The following is an 18,689-nucleotide window of genomic DNA, read 5'->3' as shown; positions in this document are numbered from 1 at the left end:
TGCTGCCTGGTCAGCAGCACCCTCATCCCATGAATGAATAAAGAAATAAAAATGGACACAATCTTGAATTCAGAATGTGTGTATCTTCATTTTGTAAACTTGGTTGTTTCTTTAGCATGATTCTGTCCAATATGCACACCACTGCATGAGATCATTGGCATCCAGCCAAATATGGATAAGGAATCTCCTGCTAATTATTGTCTACTACTATCCTCTTGATCCCCTTGGCTGACGAACCTGTACTCCTCCATGTTGAACACTATTTGGAGGAAGCACTGAGGACAGCAAGGCCACAAAATGTACTCTGGGTGGGGGATATCAATGTCCACCACCAAGTGTGGCTTGCAGCAGTACTACAGATTGAGCTGGTCGGGTCCTAAAGGACATAGCCACTGGACTGGATCTGTGACAGGTGGTGAGGGAACCATCAAGAGGGAAAAATATACTTGACCTCATCATTACAAATGTGCCAGCTGCAGATGCATCTGTCTGTGAGAATATTGGTAAGAGTGACCACTGCACAGTCCTTATGGAGATGAATCCCCACCTTCACATTTGAGAATACCCTTCACTGTATTGTGTGGCATATCTCCATACTAAATGTGACAAACTTTAATTGGATCCTACCATTCACCACTCCTCAGATACTGAAGCAGTCCATGTTCGACCGCAACAAGATCTAGATAATATTCAGGCCTGGGCTAAAAAGTGGCAAGTCCTGGAGATCCCTGATTTATGAATGTCTGACTTATAAATGCTCTTACTAATGGACATGATCTCATTCTGAAGAGAAATTTTAAAGATCTGATACATGAACATTTCCTGCAGTATGAACAGTTGCTTTATATTGTTCTGTATGGTGTTCCAACATGTGTACAAGTTGACTTGCAAACAGTCTCAGGAACAGAATCTATTCACAACCCAATGACTGCCTGCAATGTTTTGTGTAGTTTTGCCTAAGAAAATCTAACCATTAAATCTTGACATTCAATGTCATTACAATCATTGAATCTTCCACTATCAACATCCTGGAGGTTACCAGTGACTAGAAACGCAGCTGGACTTGCCATATAATTACAGCGACTGCAAGAACAGGTCAGAGGATAGGAACCCTGCAATGAGTAACTCATCTCCTAAGTTTCCAAAGCCTGCCCACCGTCTACAAGACACAAGTCAGGAGTGTGATGGGATACTCCCTACTTGCCTGGATGAGTGCAGCTCCAACAACACTCAAGAATGTTAATATCATCCAGAACAAAGCAGCCCGCTTGAATAGTACCTCATCTATCACCATCAACAATCCCCCCCACCCCGCTCCATGGAAGCTGCACTGTCGCAGCAGCGTGTACCATCTGTAATACACATTGCACCAACTCACCTAGGCTCCTTGGACAGCACCTTCCGAATTCATAACCTCTGTCACCAAAACTGAAAGTGATGATGAAACTCAGCAGGTCAGGGAGCATCTGTGGAGAGAGAAACTGAGTTAATGTTTTGAGTCTATGATGATTCTTCTTCAGAACCACTTGTGATATTATTGGTGTGACAATATTACAGTTTTCCCAAACTGGACATTTTATTTGGAGCATTAAGGGAAGGGAGAAGAACCATCAGCCCCACGTTGTGGGATTTTTGCCTCCTGCTGGGTATTTTCACCTGATGCGCCAATGCTTCTGCAAACTCCTGTAGCTCAAGAACTTGACATGGGTAACTAGGTATTGAAGGATGCAACAGACATTTGTAACAGCTCCTGATATGTATGTAATTGCAGTCACAGGCACTTCAGCGTCTCGGCAAGTATTAAACTATGTGGTCATAAACGGAAGCATTCTTTCATTGCTATGTCATGCTTCAAGTGGCTACAGTTAAAATGGATTCTGAGACCTTTGTACTATTAGGTCACACATGAGCATGTCTCATACAGGCATACCACCTTTACTCCCTGTGAGATATAACACAGCTGGGAAATCATGTGTTAAGGACTGGATTGTCAAATCAGACTATATAAACTTGTTCTTTGAGTATTAGTCTTTTAATTTAAATCCCAAATAATACTTTTCAGCTCAAATGCTAGAGCTTCATCGAATGTGTTTCTTTCAGGTCTTGGTACGAACCTTGTTTCTTACATAATGAGGGCAGTAATTTTGGTCCCCCATATACACTCATAATAATGACCACGAATCCATTGTCGATTGTCACAAAAGCCCATCTGGCTCACTAATGTCCTTTAGCGAAGGAAACTGCCATCCTTACCTGGTCTGGCCTACACAAGACTCCAGACCCACAGCAATGTGGTTCACTCTGAACTGCCCTCTGGGCAATTAGAGATGGGCAATAAATGCTGCCTGGTCAGTGATACCTTCATTCGTGAATGAATGAAACAAACTCATATGACAATCCCCCCTCACATTACAAATAATAGTGTAACAACATAACGATGAGCTTGTTTGTTGAATTTAGAACATGACTGTAATATGTTTGCTTTGCAGAATCAGCCATCCTATTTCAGCTTTGTGAAGAGTGCCAGACTGTGGAATCGAGCAGAGTCAGAACATGAGCCTGTAAGTAGCAGAATATCTCTACCCTGCCTCCTGTGCTGCATGGACGTTGCAATGTTTTCAAGTTACAGTGAATGTGAGGTTAGATATTCTCACGAGTTGAGGAGAGCATCATGGTATTCTGGGAGGGGAACCCAATCTGAAGGCATAGTGGTCCTCGTGATTTGCACATGGGTCCACTCTTGCCGTCTTCTGTCCTTTTTCAAAATATGCTGCCAACTGATCCAGATTTAATTCATTGCATTCCAGCTTGTGTCTGAAACATGCAATGTGTTGCATATGTAATTAGAATACTGCATAAAGGAAAAGACATGCATTCATATAGTACCAAGCACCACCTCAGGACATAACCAATGAAATAAGCTTCAAACCTACTGTCTGCTGCAAATTAGGGAAATGCAGCACTGCAAGCTCCCACAAACAATAACACAGTCCCAGGACACCAGGGGGTCACTCTCCTGTTTGTCTTTAAAATAGCACTGGGTGGTGCACAGGAGGACTCAGCTGTAAGTATCATCTGACAGATGCATCTCCAAATCTGCAGTATCCCCTCCATCCTGATCCTGAGTGGGCCAGCCCGCGTGGGACCTGCATACAGTACAGCCTGACTCTCCCAACACAGAATGGGTCGGGAGAGGAGCAAAAACAAAGTTGCTGGAAAAGCTCAGCAGGTCTGGCAGCACCTGTGAAGGAGAAAAACAGAGCTAATGTTTTGGGTCCGGTGACCCTTGCTCAGAATGCCCAATAGGCCTGAGTGTGAAAGGCAGAATGTTAGTGGTAGTGTTGAGGTGGCAGTATTTAGTTTGGCGCAGGATTTTTGGCCAGAGTAATTCAAAAGAACAGATTGAGACAAGGCTTCAGAGGAAATGATGGCACGTGGCAATGGATTTTGTAATTAAAACTTTTAGAACTGGTCATGATTGCCAACAATAAAAAACAATGTGAAGATTTTAGGTTTTTTCAAGTGTACTCACCCATTGTAGCTCCATGTGAAACAGCTGCAACTCATACAATTAGATAAATACTTAGGAACATATTAAACAGGCGCAGGAGGCCATTCAGCCCCTCAAACCTACGCCCTATTCAATCAGATCATTGCTGATCTGTTTGTGTTCTGAATTCCATATACCATCTACCCCTGTTAAATTTTAATGACCTACCTAGCAAGAATCTACCTATTTCTGCCTTCAGTGTGCAAAGGAGGTGGGAACAGGGGACTGAATTGGAAGATCAGCTATGATCATATTGAATGGTGGCGCAGGCTTGAAGGGCTAAGTAGCCCACTCCAGCTCCTACTTTCTATGTTAAAAATATTTAATTGTTATTTCCACCACCTTTTCAGGCAGAGAATTTCAAAGCCACACAACCCTATGAGAGAAAATAAATGTCCTCCTCTCTATCCTGAAATGGTGACCTCTCATATTTAAACAATGTCCTGGACTGGCCCACAGGTGGAAACACCCTTCCCTCATCCACCTTGTTCAGACCATTTCAGGATCTGATACATTTCAATCAAATCACCCCACACTCTCTAAACTCCAGTGGAGGTGAGCCCAGCCTATCCAACCATTCTTCAACAAACACCCCATTCATCCCAGGGATCAATCTATTAAACCTCCCCAGAACTACCTCCAATACCCTTAGATCCTTCCTTACTGAGACCAAAACTGCACACAGTACTGAAGATGTGGTCTGTCCAATGCCCTGTAACAGCCCTCCTTTGATGTTCAATTCATCTCATAGTAAAGGAATTATCCCATTATCCTTCTTCATTATGTGTTGTACCTGCATGCCAGCCTTTTGTAATAAGGTCAGCCAGGTGGACCCCAATGAGTATGAGTTCCCTGCATGGGGGCTGTTAATCTGGTCCAATCAGGGAGCCCTGGCTGACAACTAAAAAAGGGTGAGTGCGTATCAGAGGTACTGACAATCTGAGGCCTGACTCTGAAGACGCAATGCGATAGTCAAGGACTGTGCATGTAAGGGGTGACTTGGTGACAGGATACTAGCCTCTGTGGAGTTATTTTTATTAGGACACCTAGATCCTTCTTGGAGGAAGAGATCGTACAAGGATATAGGGAAATAATTGGAGAATGAGATGAATTGATATCTCGAGCAAAAAAGCTGGCACGTGTTCAATAGATGGAGTGATCTCCTTTTGTGCTGAATGATAGAGTGAGGAGCAATAATAGATCATGGTCACAGCCACAAGGAATCCAATCATGGAGTTAGAGATAGCAGGAACTGCAGATGCTGGACAATCTGAGGTAACAAGGTGTAGAGCTGGATGAATACAGCAGGCCAAGCAGCATCAGGGGAGCAGGAAAGCTGACGTTTCTGATGAAGGCCTAGACCCTTCTTCAGAAATGGGGGAGGGGAAGAGGATTCTGAAATAAATTGGGAGGGGGGGAGGTGAATCGAAGATGGATAGAGGAGAAGATAGGAGGAGAATAGGCATACAGGTCAAAGAGGTGGGGATGGAGCCAGTAGAGGTGAGTGTAGGTGGGGAGGTAGGGACGAGATATGTCAGTCTGGGGAGGACGGACAGGTCAAGGGTGCGGGATAAGGGTGGTCAGTAGGAGATGGGGAATGGGGCTTGAAGTGGGAGGAGGGGATAGGTGGGAGGAAGGACAGGTTGGGGGGGGGTGGGGATGAGCTGGGCTGGTTTTGGGATGCAGTAGGAGGTGGGGAGATTTTGAAGCTTATGAAGCCCATATTGACACCATTGGGCTGCAGGGTTCCCAAGCGGAATATGAGTTGCTGTTTCCTGTAACCTTCGAGTAGCATCGTTGTGGCACTGCAGAAGGCCCAGGATGGACATGTTGTCTGAAGATTGTTGAAATGGTTCGTGACTGGGAGGTGCAGTTGTTTAGTGCAAACCGAGGGCTGGTGTCCTGCAAAGTGGTCCCCAAGCCTCTGTTTGGTTTCCCCAATATAGAAGAAGCCACGACAGGTACAGCGGACGCAGTATACCACATTACCAGATGTGCAGGTGAACACCTGCTTGATGTGGAAAGTCTTCTTGCGGCCTTGGATGGGGGAGAGGGAGGAGGTGTGGGGGCAGTTGTAGCACTTCCTGCGGTTTCAGGGGAAAGTGCCAGGTGTGGTGGGGCTGGAGGGGAGGGTGGAGCGGGCAAGGGAGTCACGGAGAGAGTGATCCCTCTGGAAAGCAGATAAGGGTTGGGAGGGATAAATGTCTTTGGTAGTGGGATCAGATTGCAGATGGCGGAAATGCCAGAGGATGATGCATTGTATTCGGAGGTTGGTGGGGTGGTATGTGAAGAAGAGTGGGATTCTGTTTTGGTTGTTATTGCGGATAGGGCGTGTGAGGGATGAGTTGCGGGAAATGCGGGAGGCACGGTCAAGGGCGTTCTCGACCACCGAGGAGGGGAGTTGTGGTCCTTGAAAAGTGAGGACATCTGAGGTTTATGGGAGTGGAATGCCTCATCCTGGGAGCAGATGCAGTGGAGGCGAAGGAATTGGGAATAGGGGATGGAATCTTTGCAGGAAGGTGGGTGGGAGGAGGGGTACTCTAGGTAGCTGTGGAAGTCGGTGGGCTTGAAATGGATATCAATTTCTATGTGGTTGCCAGAGATGGAGACAGAGAGGTCCAGGAAGGTGAGGGATGTGTTAGAGATGGCCCAGGTGAACTTGAGGTTGGGGTGGAAGGTGTTGGTGAAGTGGTTGAACTGTTCGAGCTCCTTGTGGGAGCATGAAGCTATCCCCTCCTCCCACCCCAAGCCCCACTCCTATCTCCTACCTACTAACCTCATCCTGCCCCCTTGACCTGTCCGTCCTCCCTGGACTGAACTATCCCCTCCCTAACTCCCCACTTACACTTACCTTTACTGGCTCCATCCCCGCCTCTTTGACCTGTCTGTCTCCTCTCCACCTATCTTCTCCTCTATCCATCTTCTATCCGCCTCCCCCTCTCTCCCTAATTATTTCAGAACCCCCTTCCCCTCCCCCCATTTCTGAAGCAGGGTCGAGGCCCGAAACGTCAGCCTTCCTGCTCCTCTGACGCTGCTTGGCCTGCTGTGTTCATCCAGCTCTACATCATGTTTTCTCAATCATGGAGCTAGTTTGACCAGTGAAACGACAGGAATGGACAAGAGACAAGGATTTAGGAAATAGGAGCTGGAGAGACATTGCTGGATGGGACACACCAGAGGCCAGAGAGGTAATGGGTGAGTTTGGGCAAGCTCATATTTACAGAGGGTGGGAGGCAAATCTGAAGAGTATTGGAATAGTCAAGACTGGAAGTAAAAAAAGAACACAACTAGGCATGTGTGAACACTGGAAGGGTTTTACAATAAACCGGTAATTTTAGAAACACTTGTACTATAATTAGAGCACAATGTTAGGACGTAGCTTGTGAATGCTGGTGATTAGCAACTGCCATTTAATAAGAACACTTCAATTCATTTTCTGAGTCTGTAAATCACCTGTTCTAAATTTAGTTTTTGTTTGGCAAAGGTTAAAGAGGACTTAATAAAAGATGGTGTTTATCTGCTTGGAACGGTGTGCAGGCAGACTTACATAGGCCGCAATGATAATTAACATTTATTGTACATTTAAGCAACTAAAGCCATCAAGGAAATTCCCATTTCCTTTTCACTTCTTTAACAAACAATCCTCTTGTATTGATTTACAATTTCTGGATGAAAGCATCAGGACAAAAATTAAAAACCATTGGAAAATATTCGAGGGTCTGGGTGATATGGATTACAATGGAGAAGTCATGTTGTCATCGCAGTGTCACTTAACCAGGAACCCAGAACCCTAGGCTAATGTTGCAGGGACATGAGTCTGAACTCCATCAAAGCTGTTGAATTGATCAACAACCCGGGGCTAAAAGCTGGCCTTGTGGTGACCATAAAGCCACTGTCACTTGTCATCAGGACACATTTGTTTATTAACAACACTAAAATCTACCGTCCTTACCTGGTCTAGCGAGTTTTGAGAAGATTTGTAGCTCAGGTTGAGGTTCTGGATGTGAGATTGCTCGCTGAGCTGGAAGGTTAGTTTTCAGACGTTTTGTCACCATTCTAGGTAACATCATCAGAGCTTCGTCGGAGGCTCACTGATGATGTTACCTAGAATGGTGACGAAACGTCTGAAAACTAACCTTACCTGGTCTGGCCCATGTGACTCCATAGAACATTAGAACATAGAACATTATAGCACAGTACAGGCCCTTCGGCCCTCGATGTTGTGCCGACCTGTCATACCGATCAGAAGCCCATCTAACTTACACTATTCCATGTACGTCCATATGCTTATCCAATGACGACTTAAACGTACCTAAAGTTGGCGAATCTACTACCGTTGCAGGCAAAGCGTTCCATTCCCTTACTACTCTCTGAGTAAAGAAACTACCTATGACATCTGAGATAATACAATGTGAGGCTGGATGAACACAGCAGGCCCAGCAGCATCTCAGGAGCACTAAAGCTCTGACATCTGTCCTATATCTTTCACCCCTCAATTTAAAGCTACGCCCCCTCGTGCTCACCGTCACCATCCTAGGAAAAAGGCTCTCCCTAACAACCCTATCTAACCCTCTGATTATTTCATATGTTTCAATTAAGTCACCTCTCAACCTTCTTCTCTCTAATGATAACAGCCTCAAGTCCCTCAGCCTATCCTCGTACGACCTTCCCTCCATACCAGGCAACATCCTAGTAAATCTCCTCTGCACCCTTTCCAAAGCTTCCACATCCTTCTTATAATGTGGTGACCAGAACTGTACACAATACTCCGAGTGCGGCCGCACCAGAGTTTTGTACAGCTGCAGCATAACCTCTTAGTTCCGGAACTTGATCCCTCTATAAATAAAAGCTAAAACACTGTATGCCTTCTTAACAGCCCTGTCAACCTGGGTGGCAACTTTCAAGGATCTGTGTACATGGACACCGAGATCTCTCTGCACATCTACACTACTAAGAATCTTACCATTAGCCCTGTACTTTGCCTTCCGGTTACTCCTACCAAAGTGCATCACCTGACACTTGTCTGCATTAAACTAGTATGGCAGGGCGGTGGGAACCTGAGCTGTATACCGGAGGTGAGAGTTGATGCAGGTGAGGCAGTAGCAAGAGGTAGACCAGCTAGTGGGAAGGAACCAAGGGATCGGTTAAAGTGTGTTTGCTTTAATGCAAGGAGTATCAGGAATAAAAGTGATGAACTTAGAGCATGGATCAGTACCTGGTGCTATGATGTTGTGGCCATAACAGAGACATGGGTTTCTCATGGGCAGGAATGGTTGCTGGATGTTCCAGGGTTTAGAACATTTAAAAAGAATAGGGAGGGGGGAAAAAGAGGAGGGGGTGTAGCACTACTAATCAGAGAGGGTATCACAGCTACAGAAGCTTCCATTGTCGAGGAAGATCTGCCTACTGAGTCAGTGTGGGTGGAAATTAGGAACAGCAAGGGAGTAGTCACCTCGTTAGGGGTTTACTACAGGCCCCCCAATAGCAGCAGGGAGATTGAAGAAAGCATAGGTCGACAGATTTTGGAAAAGTGTGGACGCAGTAGGGTTGTTGTAAATGGGTGACTTTAACTTTCCTAATATTGATTGGAACCTCCTTCGAGCAGAAGATTTGAATGGAGCTGTTTTTGTAAGGTGTGTTCAGGAGGGTTTCCTAACGCAGTATGTTGACAGGCCGACGAGGGGAGAGGCCATTCTAGACTTGGTGCTCGGAAACGAGCCGGGGCAGGTATCAGATCTTGTGGTGGGAGAACATTTTGGTGATAGTGACCATAACTGCCTCACATTCTACATAGCTATGGAGAAGGAGAGGATTAGGCAAAATGGGAGGATATTTAATTGGGGAAGAGGAAACTATGACGCGATTAGACATGAGTTAGGAAGCATGGACTGGGAGCAATTGTTCCATGGTAAGGGAACTATAGACATGTGGAGACTGTTTAGGGAACAGTTGTTGCGAGTGATGAGTAAATATGTCCCTCTGAGACAGGCAAGAAGGGGTAAGATAAAGGAACGTTGGATGACGAGAGCGGTGGAGCTTCTAGTGAAAAGGAAGAAGGTAGCTTACATAAGGTAGAGGAAGCTAGGGTCAAGTTCAGCTAGAGAGGATTACACGCAGGCAAGGAAGGAGCTCAAAAATGGTCTGAGGAGAGCCAGGAGGGGGCACGAGAAAGGCTTGGCAGAAGGAATCAGGGAAAACACAAAGGCATTTTACACTTATGTGAGGAATGAGAGAATGGTCAAAGAAAGAGTAGGGCCGATCATGGATAGCATAGGGAACTTGTGTGTGGAGTCTGAGGAGGTAGGGGAAGCCCTAAATGAGTTTTTTGCTTCTGTCTTTACGAAAGAAGCAAATTTTGTAGTGAATGAAACCTTTGAAGAGCAGGTGTGCATGCTGGAATGGATAGAGATAGAGGAAGCTGATGTGCTGAAAATTTTGTCAAACATTAAGATTGACAAGTCGCCAGGCCCGGACCAGATTTGTCCTCGGCTGCTTTGGGAAGCGAGAAATGCAATTGCTTCGCCACTTGCGAAGATCTTTGCATCCTCGCTCTCTACTGGAGTCGTACCTGAGGACTGGAGAGAGGCAAATGTAATTCCTCTCTTCAAGAAAGGAAATAGGGAAATCCCCGGCAATTACAGACCAGTAAGTCTCACGTCTGTCGTCTGCAAGGTGTTAGAAAGGATTCTGAGGGATAGGATTTATGACCATCTGGAAGAGCATGGCTTGATCAAATACAGTCAACACGGCTTTGTGAGGGGTAGGTCATGCCTCACAAACCTTATCGAGTTCTTTGAGGATGTGACTAGAAAAGTTGATGAGGGTCGAGCTGTGGATGTGGTGTATATGGACTTCAGTAAGGCATTTGATAAGGTTCCTCATGGTAGGCTCATTCAGAAGGTCAGGAGGAATGGGATACAGGGGAACTTAGCTGCCTGGATACAGAATTGGCTGGCCAACAGAAGACAGCGAGTGATAGTAGAAGGAAAATATTCTGCCTGGAAGTCAGTGATGAGTGGGGTTCCACAGGGCTCTGTCCTTGGGCCTCTACTGTTTGTAATTTTTATTAATGACTTGGATAAGGGGATTGAAGGATCGGTCAGCAACTTTGCAGACGACACGAAGGTCGGAGGTGTCGTTGACAGTATAGAGGGCTGTTGTAGGCTGCAGCGGGACATTGACAGGATGCAGAGATGGGCTGAGAGGTGGCAGATGGAGTTCAACCTGGATAAATGCGAGGTGATGCATTTTGGAAGGTCGAATTTGAAATCTGAGTACAGGATTAAGGATAGGATTCTTGGCAGTGTGGAGGAACAGAGGGATCTTGGTGTGCAGATACATAGATCCCTTAAAATGGCCACCCAAGTGGACAGGGTTTTTAAGAAAGCATATGGTGTTTTGGCTTTCATTAGCAGGGGGATTGAGTTTAAGAGTCGTGAGATCTTGTTGCAGCTCTATAAAACTTTGGTTAGACCGCACTTGGAATACCGTGTCCAGTTCTGGTCGCCCTATTATAGGAAAGATGTGGATGCTTTGGAGAGGGTTCAGAGGAGGTTTACCAGGATGCTGTCTGGACTGGAGGGCTTATCTTTTGAAGAGAGGTTGACTGAGCTCGATCTCTTTTCATTGGAGAAAAGGAGGAGGAGAGGGAACCTAATTGAGGTATACAAGATAATGAGAGGCATAGATAGAGTTGATAGCCAGAGACTATTTCCCAGGGCAGGAATGGCTAGCACGAGTGGTCATAGTTTTAAGCTGGTTGGTGGAAAGTATAGAGGGGATGTCAGAGGCGGGTTCTTTACACAGAGAGTTGTGAGAGCATGGAATGCATTGCCAGCAGCAGTTGTGGAAGCAAGATCATTGGGGTCTTTTAAGAGACTGCTGGACATGCATATGGTCACAGAAATTTGAGGGTGCATACATGAGGATCAATGGTCGGCACAACATTGTGGGCTGAAGGGCCTGTTCTGTGCTGTACTGTTCTATGTTCTATGTTCTAAACTCCATTTGCCACCTCTCAGACCAGCTCTGCAGCTTATCTATGTCTCTAAGCAACCTACAGCATCCTTCGTCACTATCCACAACTCCACCGACCTTAGTGTCGTCTGCAAATTTACTAACCCATCCTTCTACACCTCATCCAGGTCATTTATAAAAATGACAAACAGCAGTGGACCCAACACCGACCCTTGTGGTACACCACTAGTAACTGGTCTCCAGGATGAACATTTCCCATCAACTACCACCCTCTGTCTTCTTTCAGCAAGCCAATTTCCGATCCAAACTGCTATATCTCCCACAATCCCATTCCTCCACATTTTGTACAATAACCTACTGTGGGGAACCTTATCGAATGCCTTGCTGAAATCCATATATACCACATCAACTGGTTTACTCTCATCTACCTGTTTGGTCACCTTCTCAAAGAACTCAATAAGGTTTGTGAGGCACGACCTTCCCTTCACAAAACCATGTTGACTATGCCTAATCAATTTATTATTTTCTAGATGATTATAAATCCTATCCCTTATAACCTTTTCCAACACTTTACTAACAACTGAGGTAAGGCTCACTGGTCTATAATTACCAGGGTGGTCTCTACTCCCCTTCTTGAACAGGGGAACCACATGTGCTATCCTCCAGTCGCCTGGCACTATTCCTGTAGACAATGATGAGTTAAAGATCAATGCCAAAGGCTTGACAATCTCCTCCCTGGCTTCCCAGAGGACCCGAGGATAAATCCCATCCGGCCCAGGGGACTTATCTATCTTCACCCTCTGTAGGATTTCTAATACCCCTTCCTTGTGAACCTCAATCCCACCTAGTCTAGTAGCCTGTATCTCAGTATTCTCCTCGACAACATTGTCGTTTTCTAGAGTAAATACTGTTGAAAAATATTCATTTAGTGCTTCCCCTATCTCCTCTGACTCCACACACAACTTACCACTACTATCCTTGATTGGGCCTAATCTTACTTTCGTCATTCTTTTATTCCTCAAATACCTATAGAAAGCCTTAGGGTTTACCCTGATCCTATCCACCAACAAATTGTCATGACTCCTCCTGGCTCTTCTGAGCTCTTTCTTTAGGTCTTTCCTGGCTACCTCGTAGCCCTCAAGCGCCCTAACTGAGCCTTCCCATCTCATCCTAACATAAGACTTCTTCTTCCTCTTGACCAGAGATTCCACCTCCTTCGTAAACCACAGCTCCCATGCTCTACAGCTTCCTCCCTGCCTGACAGGTACATACTTATCTAGGACACACAGGAGCTTTTCCTTGAATAAGCTCCACATTTCTAATGTGCCCATCCCCTGCAGTTTCCTTCCCCATCCTATGCTCCCTAAATCTTGCCTAATCTCATTGTAATTGCCTTTCCCCCAGCTATAACTGTTGCCCAGTGGTATACACCTATCCCTTTCCATCACTAAAGTAAACGTAACAGAATTATGAACGCTATCACCGAAGTGCTCACCTACTTCCAAATCTAACACCTGGCCGGGCTCATTACCCAGTACCAAATCTAATGTGGCTTTGCCCCTTGTTGGCCTATCTACATACTGTGTCAGGAAGCCCTCCTGCACACTCTGGACAAAAACTGACCCATCTATAATACTCGAACTATAGTGTTCCCGGTCAATATTTGGAAAGTTGAAGACCCCATGACAACTACGCTGTCACTCTCATCATGGTGTCATCTGACATTTTGCTATTTCATTATTGATGAGCATTTTAATATTGTATTGTTTAAAGAAGAGCAGAAAATAACTCTTATTTATAAGGCATCATTCATGACCATAGACCATAAGACGTCCAGAAAAAGGAACAGTATTTCAGCTCCTCAATCCTCCTCTGCTATTTCAATAGGATTATGGCTGATCTGATGTTCCTCATGAACACCATCTACAAGTTTGCTGATGACATCACCGTTGTTTGATATCCAGCCTGCAATGACAGAAAAGAATACAGGAAGGAGATAGGGGGCTTGGTGTTGTGGCGTAACGAAAGCAATCTCTCCATCAATGTCAACAAAGCAAACAAGATGAAATTTGGTCACACAATCATGAGTGTACAGGGAGTACAGTAGGTGACTGAGGAAGTATTCTTGTGGGGCGCTGATGTTGAGGATTGTCATGGAGGAGGTGTTGGTATTTTTATCTTCACTATTGATGTTTGTGGACCAGGAAGCTGAGGATTCAGTTGCGAAGGGCAGAGCTGATACCTCGGTCTCGAATTTTGGAGATTAGTTTGGTTGGGATTATAGTGTTGAAGGCAGAGCTGTAGTCCATAAAGAGAAGCCTGATGTAAGTGTCCTTATTGTTCAGATATTCCAGGGGTGAGGGAACTGGCATCGACCATGGACCTGATGGCCCAGGTGGAAAATTGCAAGGGCTCGATGCAAGCTGGGAGGCTACATTTGATGTGAGCCATGACCAGTGTCTTGAAGCACTATTTTAAAATCTTTCATCTCATTTATTTCACAATCACCAATTTGTTTTAACTGATATTAAATCAATTAGTTCCATCCATCAGCTCATTGTTAAATTGCCAAACGTGTAAGGAAAGCTACCTCCATCCTTGTTGTGAAAATTAATATAAAACATATATTTAATTTGTCTACCATTTCCTCACTTCTGTTAGGATGTAACTTGTCTCTCTGTTCTGGTCCCATTTCTCTTCGTCACGTTAATCATCCTAACATATTTGCAAAATTATTTAGTGTTGTCCTTGAACCCCTGGAGTTTTTTTAAAGAAACACCTTATGCCTCTCACTACTTTTTTGTATCCTCTTGCTCTTCTTTCTATCTCTCCCAATACTTGGGATCTCCTACTGTTTTAGCCTTTTGTCTTTATTTAATTCTTTTATTCATTCATGAAATGTGCCTATCCCTAATTGCGCAGAGGGTAATCAAGAGTTAACCACATTGCTGTGGGTCTGGAGTCACATGTAGGCCAGACTAGGTAAGGATGGCAGTTTCCTTCCCTGAAGGTCATTAGTGAACCAGATGGGTTTTTCTGACAATCGACAGTGGAAACACAGTCATCATTAGATTCTTAATTCCAGATTCTTTATTGAATTCAAATTCCACCGTCTGCCCTGGCAGGATTCAAATTCTGGTCCTTAGGGCGTGTGGTAGCCTAGTCACTGGACTATTCATTGAGAGACCCAGATAATGTTCCAGGGGTATGGTTTCAAACCTTGCCCAAGGCAGATGCTGGCTTGTGAATTCAAGTTTGGAATTAAGAACCTGATGATAACCATAAATCAATTGTCTGAAAAACTCAAATCCCAGTCCCCAGAACATTACCTGAGTCTGTGGATTCATAGCCCAAAGACAATAGCATGAGGCTATTGCCTCCCCTAATACCATCTGTCACTTATTAACTGCAACAATTTGGGCTAATGATTTTTAGGGCCATGTGTGCTGTCCTGACTTAATTGAACATAGAACATAGAACATTACAACACAGTACAGGCCCTTCGGCCCTCGATGTTGTGCCGACCTGTCATACCGATCTCAAGCCCATCTAACCTACACGAGTCCATGTACGTCCATATGCTTATCCAATGACGACTTAAATGTACCTAAGGTTGGCGAATCTACTACTGTTGCAGGCAAAACGTTCCATTCCCTTACTACTCTCTGAGTAAAGAAACTACCTCTGACATCTGTCCTATATTCTTTGAGAAGGTGACCAAACAGGTAGATGAGAGTAAACCAGTTGATGTGGTGTATATGGATTTCAGCAAGGCATTCGATAAGGTTCCCCACAGTAGGCTATTGTACAAAATGCGGAGGAATGGAATTGTGGGAGATATAGCATTTTGGATCGGAAATTGGCTTGCCGAAAGAAGACAGAGGGTGGTAGTTGATGGGAAATGTTCATCCTGGAGACCAGTTATTAGTGGTGTAGCACAAGGGTCGGTGTTGGGTCCACTGCTGTATTTCATTTTTTTAAATGACTTGGATGAGGGCATAGAAGGTTGGGTTAGTAAATTTGCAAACGATACTAAGGTCGGGGGAGTTGTGGATAGTGACGAAGGATGCCGTAGGTTGCAGAGAGACATAGATAAGCTGCAGAGCTGGGCTGAGAGGTGGCAAATGGAGTTTAATGCAGACAAGTGTGAGGTGATGCACTTTGGTCGGAGTAACCGGAAGGCAAAGTACAGGGCTAATGGTAAGATTCTTAGTAGTGTAGATGAGCAGAGAGATCTCAGTGTCCATGTACACAGATCCTTGAAAGTTGCCACCCAGGTTGACAGGGCTGTTAAGAAGGCATACAATGTTTTAGCTTTTATTAATAGAGGGATCGAGTTCCGGAACCAAGAGGTTATGGTGAAGCTGTACAAAACTCTGGTGCGGCCGCACTTGGAGTATTGTATACAGTTCTGGTCACCACATTATAAGAAGGATGTGGAAGCTTTGGAAAGGGTGCAGAGGAGATTTACTAGGATGTTGCCTGGTATGGAGGGAAGGTCTTACGAGGAAAGGCTGAGGGACTTGAGGCTGTTATCATTAGAGAGAAGAAGGTTGAGAGGTGACTTAATTGAAACATATGAAATAATCAGAGGGTTAGATAGGGTGGATAGGGAGAGCCTTTTTCCCAGGATGGTGACGGCGAGCACGAGGGAGCATAGCTTTAAATTGAGGGGTGAAAGATATAGGACAGATGTCAGAGGTATGCAGAGGCATTCTGCATGCAGATAGCCTCAAGGCCCTCCGCTTCTTCCTGTCCTGCAGGCCCGACCAGTCCCCCTCCACCGACACCCTCATCTGCCTAGCCGAACTCGTCCTCACCCTCAACAACTTCTCTTTCGATTCCTCCCACTTCCTACAGACTAAGGGGGTGGCCATGGACACCCGCATGGGCCCCAGCTATGCCTGCCTCTTTGTAGGTTACGTGGAACAGTCCTTCTTCCGCACCTACACAGGGCCCAAACCCCACCTCTTCCTCCGTTACATTGATGACTGTATCGGCGCCGCCTCTTGATCCCCAGAGGAGCACGAATAGTTCATCCACTTCACCAACACCTTCCACCCCAACCTTCAGTTCACCAGGGCCATCTCCAGCACATCCCTCACCTTCCTGGACCTCTCAGTCTCCATCTCAGGCAACCAGCTTGTAACTGATGTCCATTTCAAGCCCACCGACTCCCACACCTACCTAGAATACACCTCCTCCCACCCACCCTCCTGCAAAAATTCCATCCCCTATTCCCAATTCCTCCACCTCCGCCACATCTGCTCCCATGATGAGGCATTCCACTCCTGCAAATCCCAGACATCCAAGTTCTTCAAGGACCGCAACTTTCCCCCCACAGTGGTCGAGAACACCCTTGACCGCATCTCCCGCATTTCCCGCAACACATCCCTCACACCCCGCCCCCGCCACAACCGCCCAAAGAGGATCCCCCTTGTCCTCACACACCACACCACCAACCTCCGGATACAACGCATCATCCTCCGACACTTCCGCCATCTACAATCCGACCCCACCACCCAAGACATTTTTCCATCCCTACCCTTGTCTGCTTTCTGGAGAGACCACCCTCTCCCTGACTCCCTTGTTCGCTCCACACTGCCCTCCAACCCCACCACACTCGGCATCTTCCCCTGCAACCACAGGAAATACTACACTTGCCCCCACACCTCCTCCCTCACCCCCTATCCCAGGCCCCAAGATGAATTTCCACATTAAGCAGAGGTTCACCTGCACATCTGCCAATGTGGTATACTGTATCCATTGTACCCGGTGTGGCTTCCTCTACGTTGGGGAAACCAAGAGAGGCTTGGAGACCACTTTGCAGAACACCTCCGCTTGGTTCGCAATGAACAACTGCACCTCCCAGTTGCAAACCATTTCCACTCCCCCTCCCATTCTTTAGATGACATGTCCATCATGGGCTTCCTGCAGTGCCACAATGATGCCACCTGAAGGTTGCAGGAACAGCAAGTCATATTCCGCTTGTGAACCCTGCAGCCCAATGGTATCAATGTGGTCTTCACCAGCTTCAAAATCTCCCCTTACCCCACCGCATCCCAAAACCAGCCCAGTTCGTCCCCTCCCCCCACTGCGCCCCTCACCCAGCCCAGCTCTTCCCCTCCACCCACTGTATCCCAAAACCAGTCCAACCTGTCTCTGCCTCCCTAACCTGTTCTTCCTCTCACCCATCCCTTCCTCCCACCCCAAGCTGCACTTCCACCTCCTACCTACTAACCTCATCCCACCTCCTTGACCTGTCCGTCTTCCCTGGACTGACCTATCCCCTCCCTACCTCCCCACCTATACTGTCTTCTACACCTATCTTCTTTTCTCTCCATCTTCGGTCTGCCTCCCCCTCTCTCCCTATTTATTTCAGAACCCTCACCCCATCCCCCTCTCTGATGAAGGGTCCAGGCCTGAAACGTCAGCTTTAGTGCTCCTGAGATGCTGCTGGGCCTGCTGTGTTCATCCAGCCTCACATTTTATTATCTCAGATGTCAGAGGTAGTTTCTTTACTCAGAGAGTAGTAAGGGAATGGAACGCTTTGCCTGCAACCATATTAGATTCGCCAACTTTAGGTACATTTAAGTTGTCTTTGGATAAGTATATGGACGTACATGGAATAGTGTAGGTTAGATGGGCTTGAGATCGGTATGACAGGTCGGCACAACATCGAGGGCTGAAGGGCCTGTACTGTGCTGTAATGTTCTATGTTATATCTTTCACCCTTCAATTTAAAGCTATGCCCCCTCGTGCTCACCGTCACCATCCTAGGAAAAAGGCTCTCCCTATCCACCCTATCTAACCCTCTGATTATTTTATATGTTTCAATTAAGTCACCTTTCAACCTTCTTCTCAAGTAAGCCGTTGGCTTCTCTATTCCTCACTTACCATCTTGTAACAAGACAGTGTCTACTCCAGAATCAGTCGCAATAATTTGCAACTTTGAAATGTTTTGTAAAGTCAGGGACGGCCAAGATTGGTTCATTTTGTAGGATTGCCTTTAGCTTCCAAAAGCAAAACCTGGCATTCTGCTGGCAATCCCATCTTAGCCTGCTTCAAAAATGAACCTGCTAAGAAAACAGCTGCTATGCTGAAGTTAGGCACAAATGTCTGATAAAGCCCACACTTTGCCAAGAATCTTCTGAATTTTATG

At 45.9% G+C, this 18,689-nt stretch overlaps 1 protein-coding gene across 5 annotated transcripts in view; it reads left to right on the top strand.

The window, feature by feature from the left end:
- Positions 1-18,689, top strand: part of LOC125461040 (uncharacterized) — a 168,533-nt gene that overhangs the window by 16,104 nt on the left and 133,740 nt on the right. For all 5 annotated transcript variants that reach the window (XM_048549352.1, XM_059652251.1, XM_048549349.1 and 2 more), the window contains exon 2: positions 2,490-2,561. In XM_048549352.1, coding sequence (XP_048405309.1) covers positions 2,490-2,561 — 72 coding nt within the window. The remainder of the gene's footprint in view (positions 1-2,489; positions 2,562-18,689) is intronic.

This window comes from Stegostoma tigrinum, chromosome 18 (genome assembly GCF_030684315.1).
Source record: "Stegostoma tigrinum isolate sSteTig4 chromosome 18, sSteTig4.hap1, whole genome shotgun sequence".
Taxonomy (NCBI): Eukaryota; Metazoa; Chordata; class Chondrichthyes; order Orectolobiformes; family Stegostomatidae; genus Stegostoma; species Stegostoma tigrinum.
This window is presented reverse-complemented; position numbering and strand designations above follow the sequence as displayed.